A 12,364-nucleotide genomic window follows, 5' to 3' on the forward strand; every position below is an offset into this window, starting at 1 on the left:
TCAGTGAATAAATACTACTATTATTTACTCATGTGAATGTATGAAGAAACTGAATTTTCTTAATATCAGATGTACAAGAAGATTCTCCCATACTTCACAAGAGGACTTCTGTCTTACAGACTTCTTCCTAGTGACTACCAGCGCTTGAGAAGAAATTAAAGCACTTGGGGCACCCTTGAAGGAAGGGTAAGTGTCTGCTGTAATGTTTTAAGTTCATTTTAAAAACAGGTCTGCACACACCCCAAATAATATTTGGAGTTAGCCAGTGAACACAGACAAGTTTGGATGCTCTAGGTCATGAAAGATGAAACCAGGTGTTCTGATAAATCAATCAGCTGAAAAGATGATGTCAAAATTCAGCTGCTTCTGTATTCTCACCAAATCATTTGCACTGGCATCAGCCAGTTTCTGAAGCAGAACCTGGCAGCTACCAAAACAGGCTGCAGCAGGAATTACAGGTGTAATACAGGAAATAATCACAAAAATATCTTTCTGTAATTCAGTTAAATAGCCAATGGGAAGACCTCATCCAGGCTCAATTAGATTTGTGAATCACAGCGGTAGCTGTAACTGTCATTATTCATGCCAGATGCCCTATGATATTCACAATTACCAGAAATGTGTATCCTACAACATGAACAAAGAATTGTTGCAACTTTAAAGCTGAGAAAACAGGACCTCAGAGGCCAAGCAATTACAAAAGCAAATCCTCCTCTTGCATTCATCCACCTTGAAAAAGAAACAAGGAATTGCAACTGTCCTGATGTAACATTTCCAGGCATGTTTCTTGTCTCCTCTATACAGTCAGGGAAGACAGCCGTCCTCATTTTCTCTTTTGGGCATCCAATAGCAGTCTGTGGGGCCAGCAGCCTAGAAGAATGACACCATGGGGGCAGCCAAGGAGGAGCTTCCTCTGCCTCCTCTCTGCTGGAGAGAGACAGAAAGAGAGACAGAACAGCAGCACTTGTGGCTGAGCCCTCTCAGGAATACAGAGCCCTTCTAAGCAGCACACCAAGGTTTAAGGAAAACAGCATGACTTGCTGTTTTGAAATGCAGCAAAAGCCATGATTTCTGAGAGAGATACCAATAACTCACAGACAGTTTCTTCTGAGCGTGAGGATCTAAGCAAGAAGGCAAAATTGTAAAGGTTATTAAGTAAGCTAGAGAGAAGCATGTATCCCTTTTAAAGACAGAAATAGTCTTTCCTGCCATGTCAATTTGTGTCAGTTTTAGAAGCATATGGGTATCTTGTGCAGTCTCACCACAGTCATAAATGGAAAATGTTAAGCTGAAGACTAGAAACAAACATGGCTTTTTTTGTACTTAGTTTTCATTTGTTTGTTTATGTATTAGCAGTTTATTATCCTCCTATAACTTATGTTGTAGTGTCTAAGAGTCTGTGCATGTTTGTAAAGCTTGAGCAGCCTTTAGCAAAGAAATACTGCTTCTCATCTAAACCAGCAAGATAATGAGCATTCAGTTGATGCCTCTTCCCCCACTTCTCCTCCAAAATCAGGCTGTCTGCTTTATAGCATTATGTTGAACAGATATTACTAGAGAACTATGCAGTCTTACAAATTTAAGAAATCCCATCTCACCTGAATATGGTCTGATTTAGAAATCAGTTCCTACCAAGCTCATCCAGCAAACAAAGAGGGTTCAGCAAAAGGGTTGACAATAGTCTCAATTTTGAGTACATCAGTTGTGTATCTCATATAGTCAAGAAAGTATAGTTTAAACACTTCCACTGTCAATTCCTAGAACAACGCAGTCATGCTTTGTGATTTTTTTTGTCAGTGTTGGGGAAGAAAAGAAACAAAAGGCTTCTTTGGTCTAGAATCTCTGTCTCTGTATGAAAGAAATGAGTGGGGTTTTCTTGAGCCAAAACAAACAAACAAAATATCACCTTACTTACTGCTCAAACTACCCCAGTGAGCTCCATCAAATATTTATGTAAGACTACTATTTATTGCCTCTGCATAGTCCTCACACACACGTGTTGTACTGCATTTGCTTCCAGCATCACCACCTGGAGTCTAATTACAATGTGCACTAATATTAAGAAAAAATCACATCTAGATGCTTCTCAGAAAGGCCATTTGGTCAGTACACACTATCTCCTCCCACGGAGCCATTAGAAATTAATAACAATTTCTGTACCTATTCTGTCTTGCCAACAGAGCTCACAAGTCTTAGGCTGTGGCACCTTTGACGACTTTGAGATGTCAATTCCAGAAGCTTGTGCTGAAAGAGAACATGATTAAAGACTCCCAGCTCCCTTACTTTCCCAAAATTAAAGGTGGAAGGGAAGATTAGCTCACAGAAACTACAATTTCTGCAGGTCATGAATATTTCTTAGCAAGTACTCAATGAAAACCAATTCAAACATCATCTGCCTTGGCTAGGCTGATGCCCTGTGACCAACTTACACAGCTTTTGATTTCTGCAGCTCACCTACCAAGAAAGTTCTCTATACCTGCTTCACAATTTAACCACAGAACTGCAGAACCATTTAGGCTGGAAAAGATCTCTAAGATCATTGAGTCCAACCTTTGACCAATCACCACCTTCACAACTAGACCAGGGCACTGAGTGCCACGTCCAGTTGTTTCTTGAACACTTCCAGGGATGGTGACCCTACCACCTCCCCGAGAGCCCATTCCAGTGCTTAACAACCTTTTCCATGTTCTTCCTGATGTCCTCCCCTGACTCAGCCTGAGGCTGTGCCCTCTTGCCACGTTGCTGGCTGCCTGGGAGGAGAGGCCAACTCCTACACTGCTTGTGAGGTATCCATCACTATTTCCTTTCCCTCACTGGTTTCTGCCCATTCTCCATCTCCAGAGCACATGGGTCCCACATAAGAGACTGCTCAGCCCATATGCCTGACTTGGACACCTGAATTATTCAGCCTTACTGTTCATGTAGACACACTCCAGCCCCAGGAGCAGCAGCAGGTTTCTGGTTGCCTGGATTTCTTCCTGGGTTTCCTCTGGCTCCCACAAACAATAGGCATCTGCACACCCATGCACCTACAATCACTTTCTTCACAAAAAGACTCCTTATCAGCACCTTGCTTGTAAACTTGCTTTCCACCTAGTGTTTCTTTGGAATTGTGACAGGAAGGGAAAAAAGCCTACCAAGAAGAAACCTCCAAGTCTGATAGCAATGTAGGCACCAGACTTTGATGCACTGTATTGCACTGCTCTATCATTTCCTTAGCAGTCAAAGCCAGCACTGCCAACAGACAGCTAACCAGGAGGCTGAGCAGCCTGAACACACTGAAACCCGTCACCAGAAAAAATCACAGCAGTTTCACCTGCTCAGATATATCATGCAATTAAGAAGAAATTAAGTTAAAAAAACAAAAAAAGAAAACCATGTGTATTATTATTATTGGTTACTATGTGAAAGAGAATTTCTGCACTAGCTGTTCATTTAAAAGCCCGACATTTCCATAAGGTCTTGTAGAAGAAAAAGGAGAGGAAAAAAAAATTTCCAAGCCAAAGACCTATCAGACATACATTATTTCTAGTATCTCCACTGCAGAACACTCTAAAAAAAAAAAGGAGAGTTTACACACACAGAGCTTTCTGTTAGGTGATGTTCTGTTAGGAGGAATGAAAGGTAAACCTTGAAATATACCCAGCATCAGTACCATGGACGTTCCACATCTACAGTCGATTGGGAACCCATCCTGGGCTGGTCCTAGATGGTCATTTCATTGGAAGACAGCGTTACATAAGTCTTTTCAAAACACTATTTTCATGTACTGCCCTTTTCCCAAACATCAGTAAGACACAAAAAGCATTGAACAGAAGCACTGTAAGACATGATCTGAGAGTGACAGCCTTATCACAACTGGCACCACTAACAGTAGCGTTAATTCAGTGGCTCTCTGCAGGTACCTGCTGCACATCTCTTTTTCCTATTATGTATGCGTGCTTTCCAGCAGGGGAATCTTCGCCCAACTTATTCTAACCTTATCCTTTTGTTTTTAAGGAGTTAGGACCATAAAATACTGGAAACTCAACTCTGTTCCGAAGATGCAGCATCCAGCCCTGGCAACAAAAAACGACCTCCCGCCCCTCGCTCATTCACCTTGCAAAGGCCACCAGAAAAACAAACTAACAGCCCGCATCCTAAAGTTTGCACGGCGGCAGGGGGCCGCTGACTCGCACTTAGCCAGGCCGGCCTTAAACAGGTTTCATGGAAAAAAACACATGGAAAGAATCAGCGCGCACCGCCCCGGCCGTGGCGGGGGACGCGCTTGTGGCGTTTCGCTCTTGGAGACGCGGCTCGCTCGGCTCCTCTCGCTCCGGGATGAGGGAGGGAAGCGGCGCCTCTGGGAGCTATCCCCCTCCACACACACACACACACACACACACACACGCACAGATACACAGATTCCAGCGGGTCGGGCAGCCCGGGGAGGACAGGGTATCCCGGGTATCCCGGCGGGACAGGGACACTTACAGCTCAGGAGCCCCAGGCAGAGCAGGAGCAGCAGGCTCTGGCTCGCCATCTTCCCGCGGCGGCGGCGGCGTGGGGCGGTGCCCGGGGCCGGGGGCTCGGAGCCCGCGGAGCTCTCGCAGCGCCCGGCCGCGCTCGGCCTCCTCCGAGCCGGAGCCGGAGCCGCCCCAAACTTTTAACGTGTCCGAGGAGGCGTCTCCTCCTCCGGGGCTCGAGGCGGGGATGTGCCCTGGCCGCCCGCCCGGAGCGGGGAGCCGCGGCGGGCTGCGGTGCCGAGAGCATCCCTCTCCTCCTCCGCCCCCGCAGCCCGGGCACTGCGCTGGGCTGAACCCACAAGTTCTCTCCGTTTCGTTCATTTGTTTATTTATTTTTAAGCGGGGACATCTTCATAAACTCAAGGACATTTGTTGCAACAGAATAAACTTTTCCTTAGGAGAAGATTTAATTTCTCAAAGAAGAGCGTTGTTCCTGCCGGTGCGTTTCCCTCAGGCAAATCCCCCCCAGGGAGGAAGGGGGATAACAGGGTGAAATCACGGAACAAACATTTGGATATTCCGGCTTCCCCCAAGGAGGAAGTAGGGATAACGGGGTGAAATCACGGAACAAACATTTGGATATTCCGGCTAACAAAAAGAAAGCCATGTGAGGGCGAGGCGAGGCGCTGTTTTAAGGCGAAAGAAGTCACAGTGACTCCTTGCGCCTCTCTGTACAGCTGGATTGGACAGAATCCCACCTAGAGCAGGAGATGGGTCACACAGTGACCTTCAAAACATTTTTATTAAGTTATTATTTTGTACCAGATTAGGAAAGTTTTTTTGTTAAATATACATGTGGTGTAATGGTTCTTTAAATTTATGAATCAAGGAAGATTACTCATCTTGACAGTTAATAGTCTGAGTAGTTTCCAATGACATCTTAAAAATGCATTACCACTGATGTAAAGCAGTTCTATAACAAGAAAAGTATCACAAGTAATTTTTTTTTGGTAATCAGAACAGCAATGTCGGCTATATTTTGTTAGAGGGCAACAAAATGAAGAAAGATAATTTATAAATAAAATCTCTAACAGCTATTTTAATGGAGAGCAAGGAATTAGGATGCCACGATGCTCTTCATGACAAAATCTTCTTAGTTTATTTTTCACGTGGAAAAAATGTATACAGATCACAAGTAATATTTCTTAAAAGAAATCTGCATGCATATATATATATGTATCTATGTATGTATGTATGTCCAGTATATATTACCGGCATCATGACATGCATTTAATAAAATCAAAACTGTCCCATTGAAAACAGAAAAGTTTTTTGTGTGTCCCAGCACATCATAGCATTAGGCAAGTACAAAGCTTCATTGATTTCAGTGGGACTGTTTTGCTATTTAGTCAGACAGTGATGGAAATGTTGTCTTGATATAACGTTTAAATATGGCAAGAGTCTGGTGGAAAAGTTATAAACGTGGGGAATGTTAAGAAATGGCAGTATGGAATTAAATTAAAGGATAGGTGATAGGATGTTATTAATACTGATGGCTGATGAAGAACTAACATGCCCTGGCCATGTGTGCTGGAAGCCCAAAACCCCACCTTGTGCTGGGCTCACCCAGAGCCCGTGGGCAGCAGGGCAGGGAGGGGATTCTGCCCCTCTGCCCCCTGTGCTGAGAGCCCACCTGCAGGGCTGCATCCAGCTCTGGGCTCCCAGCACAGCAAGGACAGGGACCTGCTGCAGCCAGCCCAGAGGAGACCACCAAGGTGATGGGGGGCTGAAGCACATCCCTGATGAAGACAGGCTAAGAGATTTGGGGCTCTTCAGCCTGGAAAAGAGAAGGCTGCATGGGCAACTCACAGCAGCTTTCTAGTATCTGAAGGGAGGCAGGAGAGGGACTCTTCATGAGAAAATGTAGTGACAGGACAAAGAATAATGGATTCAAACTGAAAGAGGGAAAACTTAGGTTTACACATATGGAAGAAATTCTTTACAGTGAGCATGATGGCATGGATTGCCCAGAGCAGCTGTGGCTGCCTCATCCCTGGAGGTGTTCAAGGCCAGGCTGGATGGGGCTCTGAGTGACCTGGTTGAGTGGAAGGTGTCCCTGCCCATGGCAGGAGGTGGAATGAGATGGACTTCAAGGTCGCTTCCAACCTAAAGTTTTCTGTGATTCTGTGATTCATTTACATAGATCTTATACTATAGTAAATCCATTTAAAAGAAAAGGTTTTATACAAGCATGAGGTCAGACTAAAGTTCCTTTCTTCTGTTCACTATTTCATTTCTCTTGCAATTGAAGCAAGTTCCTAGTGTTTCCCCCACATTTCTCTCACTGTTTCTAGTAGAGTTCTTATTTTCTTTCTATTCCCTTCTTTTATTTCAGCAATGACTAGATCATGGTTTCTCCACTTGCTTTTTACAACTACAGGAAACACCAGCAGTTAAAAGTTAGTATTTTGAAGGCATTTACAGAATTACTGGAAAAGTGTTGTAATACATATAGTTTATTTAATATATACAGTTTTTCTCTATGTACTTTGCTCAACAATTGCATTCTTAAAAATACTGTTAAGTACTTTGTTAGAAGGGCTCAAGACTGCTATCCATATTTTTTACCTTTTAAAGTTGGAGTAGAAATGTTTTCATTAAATAACACACATAGAGCCCCAAATGGAGGAATTTGAGATGCTCAGTTTAACAGTTATTCTTGGAGAACTTTCCACAGACACTCCTTTTTAGAATAATAAAAATAGTCTATAATTAACATCTGCACACAAAATGCAAGTCAAGAATAGCTCTCTTATTTTGCGATAGCTTTTCTAGTCAAGTTCTTTGTATAGAAAAGCCTTGAAAAAGTGAGTGTAATTGCAACATGATTTCAAGATTTGGATATTTTGTAGCAATCCCAGGAATTAATAAAATGAAAGACTGCCCTCATTTTATAAGGCAATATTTTAGATAAATCTACATTTGTACATTGTAATGGAATTCTTCCTCTTCTAAATGAAACTTTCTATTGCAAATGTGAAGTGCTGACAATAATCTGTTCTAATAATGAGTTTACTTCTTTTATTATTGCACCATCACTGTGTTACGGTCCAATTTTTAGAGTTAGTAGAGATGCCTCTGCTTGAGTTAAGGTGCAAACAAAATCATATGCCAAAGTAAATAATATGGATTTTATTTAATTATAAATATGAGAGAGACAGAGAGAGAGAAGGAGAGAGAGAAAGAAAGAAATAGAAAAGAGGTGGGGGGACAGAAAGAGAGTGATAGAGACAGATCAAAGAAAATATCACTACTCTGTGAATCCCAATGATGTTCTGTTGATCCTCTCCAGCTGGTCGTGGTGGTGAAGGTTCTCCCTGAAAAACATAGAATCCAATGGATTAATGAACACTCAGGCCAAGCCAGCTGGGAATGCCCAGGTACCTCCCCTGGAAGGAGGCAGTCTCTTCCAGCAGACTCTGGATCTGTTGCATCATTTTGCATCCATGCATTCCTGTGGTGCCAGGCCTCTGGGATGCACTTTCAGGATCTTTGATGGATTATGGCACCCCCTCAGCTGCCTCCCACGTGAATGCCCCGTGGATGTGGCCTGTGGGGCTGGGGGTTTCACAGCTGGGCTGGTTTGTGTGAGGGAGGATGGGTGTTCACAGCCTCTGACCAGAGGTTACACCACACATCCGAAACCTCCTCCTCACCCCTCGGTTGGGGGCAGTCTGTGCAAACCTGGCCTCTGAGGGCTGTGGTCTCCCTCACGCCAAAACCAGCCAGGGATGGTTCTGTGCTGGGTTTGGCTTTCTTGTGGATGCATTCTTCTCCCTCAGCCTTCTTTGTTTCTCCTGAAGACTTGAGATGATTGAACATAATGTTGCATTTATCTTATCCAGGCTGCTTAACTCACAGCGCCAAGTTCCAGTCAGGCATCTTCAAGGAGGGATGGGCTTCTGAGGTTGTAGTTTCTTTATACAGTTTTTGCCATAATGGGAAAAACTCCTTCATAACAAGGTTTAAAGCATGAACCACTTCAGTCCGTGATATACTGTTGAAGAGTTCTGTTCTCCTAACCTAACAGAAATACTGTCTTGAAAAATAATTTGTAAAAATTCTGTGATAGACCATAAGCCTCTGGCTCTTCACTTGGGAAACACTCTATCTCTCCTATCTGTAGGATGCTAAAAATGAATAAAGATAAATCAAATTATATTAAGAGAATCCTCCTTTTGGTGATTTCTCCATTCAAAATATATTTTATTTTGCAGGGGGAACAAAATCTCTCTAGATTATATTTTGCATGCTGATTTCTAGAATAGCTCTGATGTAAAATAACAACAACAAAAAATCAGTATAACAAATTAGAACTGCTAAATTTGGTTGCAAAGCTGTTGCAATGTAGATACTCAAACACATATCACAGATAGATTAGCAAGGAAGATGACTGATTCCTCTTCTCAAAAACCTGCATGGAAGAGGGGCAAAAGCAGTGCAGTACATGAAGAGAACAGGCTGTTTAATTAGCACCTTGAAGAGTAAGATGCTAATTTCTATGGAATCTCTTCCCTGTTATGCCTTGCATATGCCAGACTAGAAGATAGTTGCAGCAGAGATAATGAATGTTCATCCCTGCACTACCATTAAAAATAGCTTTAGGAAAAAATTTCATGAAAGACAATGTTTCCCTAGTCAGTCACATTCAGGCATATCTCAAGTTTACTCACTGAATTTAAGTAGATTAAATAATGGAACCCTCATTCCATGTAAGAAAGCACATATTTTTATCCTGTTGATAAGCAGGTAGTATAGATGTCTGATGATCTGGAAGTAGCTGTTCTCTTGTTTGCAGACTGAAATGCCAGTCAAAGCATAAAGGATTGCAGTTCTGTGCTGCTTTTCCTTTTTCTTCCTGTGCTTTCCTACCATGATTGCTCTTTAAATGTTTTAGTGTCTCTTGGTTCATCTATAATAGAAGATAACCCAGCAAGTTTGATAATAACTGTGCCTGATAATGATAAGAGTAGAAGTGGGGAAGATGTAGAATTTGGAGCCACAAAGGGAGAAAATGAAAGACAGAGAAAAAAAAAAAAAAGCATAAGCATGACTATCATTCTTTATATGGAGATTTGAGAGCTTACTGTTATTGGAACTCACATGGTTCAGGCTTTGATCAAGAAGACACCTTTGAATATTTTTCCATATTTAACGAAGAAGAAACAGATTTTTTCATGTTTCTAAAAAAGAGAAATGTTATGTTTGAGATGGTCAGAGGTGCCATTTGAGATTTGGTGCCATAGCCTCTGCATAAGATCTCTGTACACATCTTTTTTCTAAGCACATTAAGTTGTTGTCACATATATTTGCTCTAATAAATGCTGAATACAGTAGCATACAGCTGTGAAGGGACCATTGGGGTGTGATTCCAGGCACAGCTTTGGGACAAGTTGACAAAAAACTATGTTGTAAAACTGCTAAAACAGACTCCATTGAATTTAGCTCAATTGCCAATATGCTTTTTTTACAATCTGTATCACAATTTTTTTTTTAAATCCATTGATTGATGTGCTATTCATTTTTTGTGCAGCTTTGACTGCCAGCTGCAGTACATTGAATCTATCAGCTTGAAAGCCTTGCCTTTTACTGTAAAGAATAATCAGCAGCTATATGTAAGTGTGTAGACAGGCTGATATTTCCAATTTAAGGGACATTTTTTTCCTTTGCAATTTTAGTTATCGCCACACCTGGTTTGTTACAATGTCCTGGGGAATTTCTTTAATGGCTGTCCACTCCCCTGGTTACAGAAGGCCTTGTATCCTTTTGAGTTCTGTGGCTTTTTATTATTTTTTATAGCTTCATGTGAATTGTTTTAACTCACATCTGGGGGAAAAAAACATCTGACACATTATCTGCTTGTTTTGTAATTTGAAACTAAAAACTGTGACCAAGTATGTTTTTGATAAAAGAAGCAAAAACATATTTTCATATGTTATGCTTCTTTTTTTTTCCTCCAAGCTGTAATTGATGGCTGTTTAAAGACAGAGTATGCCATGGATTAGCTGCCTGGCTGTAATGCAATGGGCTAGAGTAGTGATAGAACACTGCATTGCTATTAGACTGTTAAAATATTTCATACCTAATGGGACTGCCAAACTTCAACCAAGAAGGCCACAAAATGTGAGGGCAGAACAAGTAAAGAGCAATACAAATTACTTGTTCTCAGTAGTGTTTTTCAGTGAAACCCCCTACAGCCCACCTTCATTTTCTGGAATGTCTTGTATGATGTTATCTTGGACTTGCAAAGTACAGAATCAATGCCTTTTTCTTTCTTTTTTTTTTTTTTTTTTTTTTTTTTTTTTTTTTTTTTTTTTAACTGAACTTGCAAGATTACTGCCACTGAGTAGGCAGCTCAGTAGCAATTAAAGGTACATTTCCAAAAATGATCATCACCACATAGGATGGCACTGTTGGACACAATTCAGCCTAAGGAACAGTGGACAATGCTTTAGTCACAATGCTGCTGGTGGACAATTCAGAATCATTTTGCCACAGTGTTCCTAATGCTTTACTGCTCACTAGGTAAAAAAATGCCTGGATGGCACAGCCCAGAGTTCTGGTGAGTGGTGTTAAATCCAGTTGGCAACTGCTCACCAGGGGTGTCCCCAGTGCTCAATACTGGGGACAACCCAGATTCATATCTTTGTAATGACCTGGACGAGGGGATCGAGTGCATCCCCAGTCAGTTACAGATAACACCAAGTTGGGTGGGAATGTCCATCTGCTGGAGGGCAGGAAGGGTCTGCAAGAGGAAGCAGGACAGCTGGATCAATGGGCTGAGGCCGGTGGTCTGAGGTTCAACCAAGCCAATTACCAGGTCCTGCCCTTAGGCCACAACAACCCCCTGCAGGACAGGCTAGGGCAGAGTGGCTGGAGAGCAGGAAAAGGACCTGGGGGTGCTGGTTACAGCAGCTGAACATGAGCCAGCACATGCTCTGGTGGCCAAGAGGGCCAATGGCACCTGGCTTGTGTCAGAAAAAGTATGGCCAGCAGGACCAGGGCAGGAACCATTCCCTGCACTCAGCACTGGTGAGGCCACATCTCAAAACCTGTGTTCAGCTCTGGGCCCCTTAATTCAGGAAGGACATTGATGTGCTGGACCATGTCCAGAAGGGCAATGAAACTGGGGAAGGATTTAGAGCTCAAGTCTGATGAGGGCAGCTGAGGAACCTGGAGTTGTTTGGCCTGGAGAAAGGAAGGCTGAGGGGAGATCCTCCTATTCTCTACAACTACCTCCCAGGATGGTGTAGCCAGGCTGGTCTCTACTCCCAGGTAACAATTGATAGAACAGGAGAAAATGGTCTTAAGCTGTGCAAGGGGAGGTTCAAGTTGGATATTAGGAAAAAAATTGTAACAGAAAGGGTTGTAAAGCATTGAAACAGGCTGCCCAGGGAAGTGGTGGAAAATGTTTAGAAAATAAGTAGATGTGGTACTTTGTCATACAGTTTAGTAGATGTGGTGGTATTCAGTTAGAGATTGGACTTGATGGTCTTGGAGGTCTTTTCCAACTTCAATGATTCCATGTTCTATAATTCCATGGGGTTATGAAGAATACACTCTTAAGATGTAGCTACACTGCATGTTGTCTTACAAGGCTGTTGCTGCTTCTGGCCATGGATTACTGCTCTCACTTTGCTTGTGCATGAAAATTAGTATAAGAAATAATGTTAATCATATGAATAAAACATTATCTCTCAGCAGTAATCATCCTGCAAATTGTATCACTTCAGCGACCTTGCATTCAGTGCCTTGCACAGTGCGGCTACAGTTGTTTACCTAGAGGATGAGCAGTGAGAAACAGCCAAGAATGGCAAAGGGAGGCTCAGGAATTTTAAAGCCAATTTTACTTTTGAAGC

General features: G+C 42.5%; 1 protein-coding gene across 2 annotated transcripts in view; it reads right to left on the bottom strand.

Moving 5' to 3' along the window:
- The window catches only part of JAM2 (junctional adhesion molecule 2), a 39,927-nt gene extending 35,353 nt beyond the window's left edge, over positions 1 to 4,574 (bottom strand). For both annotated transcript variants that reach the window (XM_063150014.1, XM_063150013.1), the window contains exon 1: positions 4,474 to 4,574. In XM_063150014.1, coding sequence (XP_063006084.1) covers positions 4,474 to 4,522 — 49 coding nt within the window. In that variant the 5' untranslated portion in view covers positions 4,523 to 4,574. The remainder of the gene's footprint in view (positions 1 to 4,473) is intronic.
- Positions 4,575 to 12,364: the final 7,790 nt, after the last annotated feature.

The sequence above is a fragment of the Melospiza melodia genome, chromosome 2 (assembly GCF_035770615.1).
Source record: "Melospiza melodia melodia isolate bMelMel2 chromosome 2, bMelMel2.pri, whole genome shotgun sequence".
Lineage (NCBI taxonomy): Eukaryota > Metazoa > Chordata > Aves > Passeriformes > Passerellidae > Melospiza > Melospiza melodia.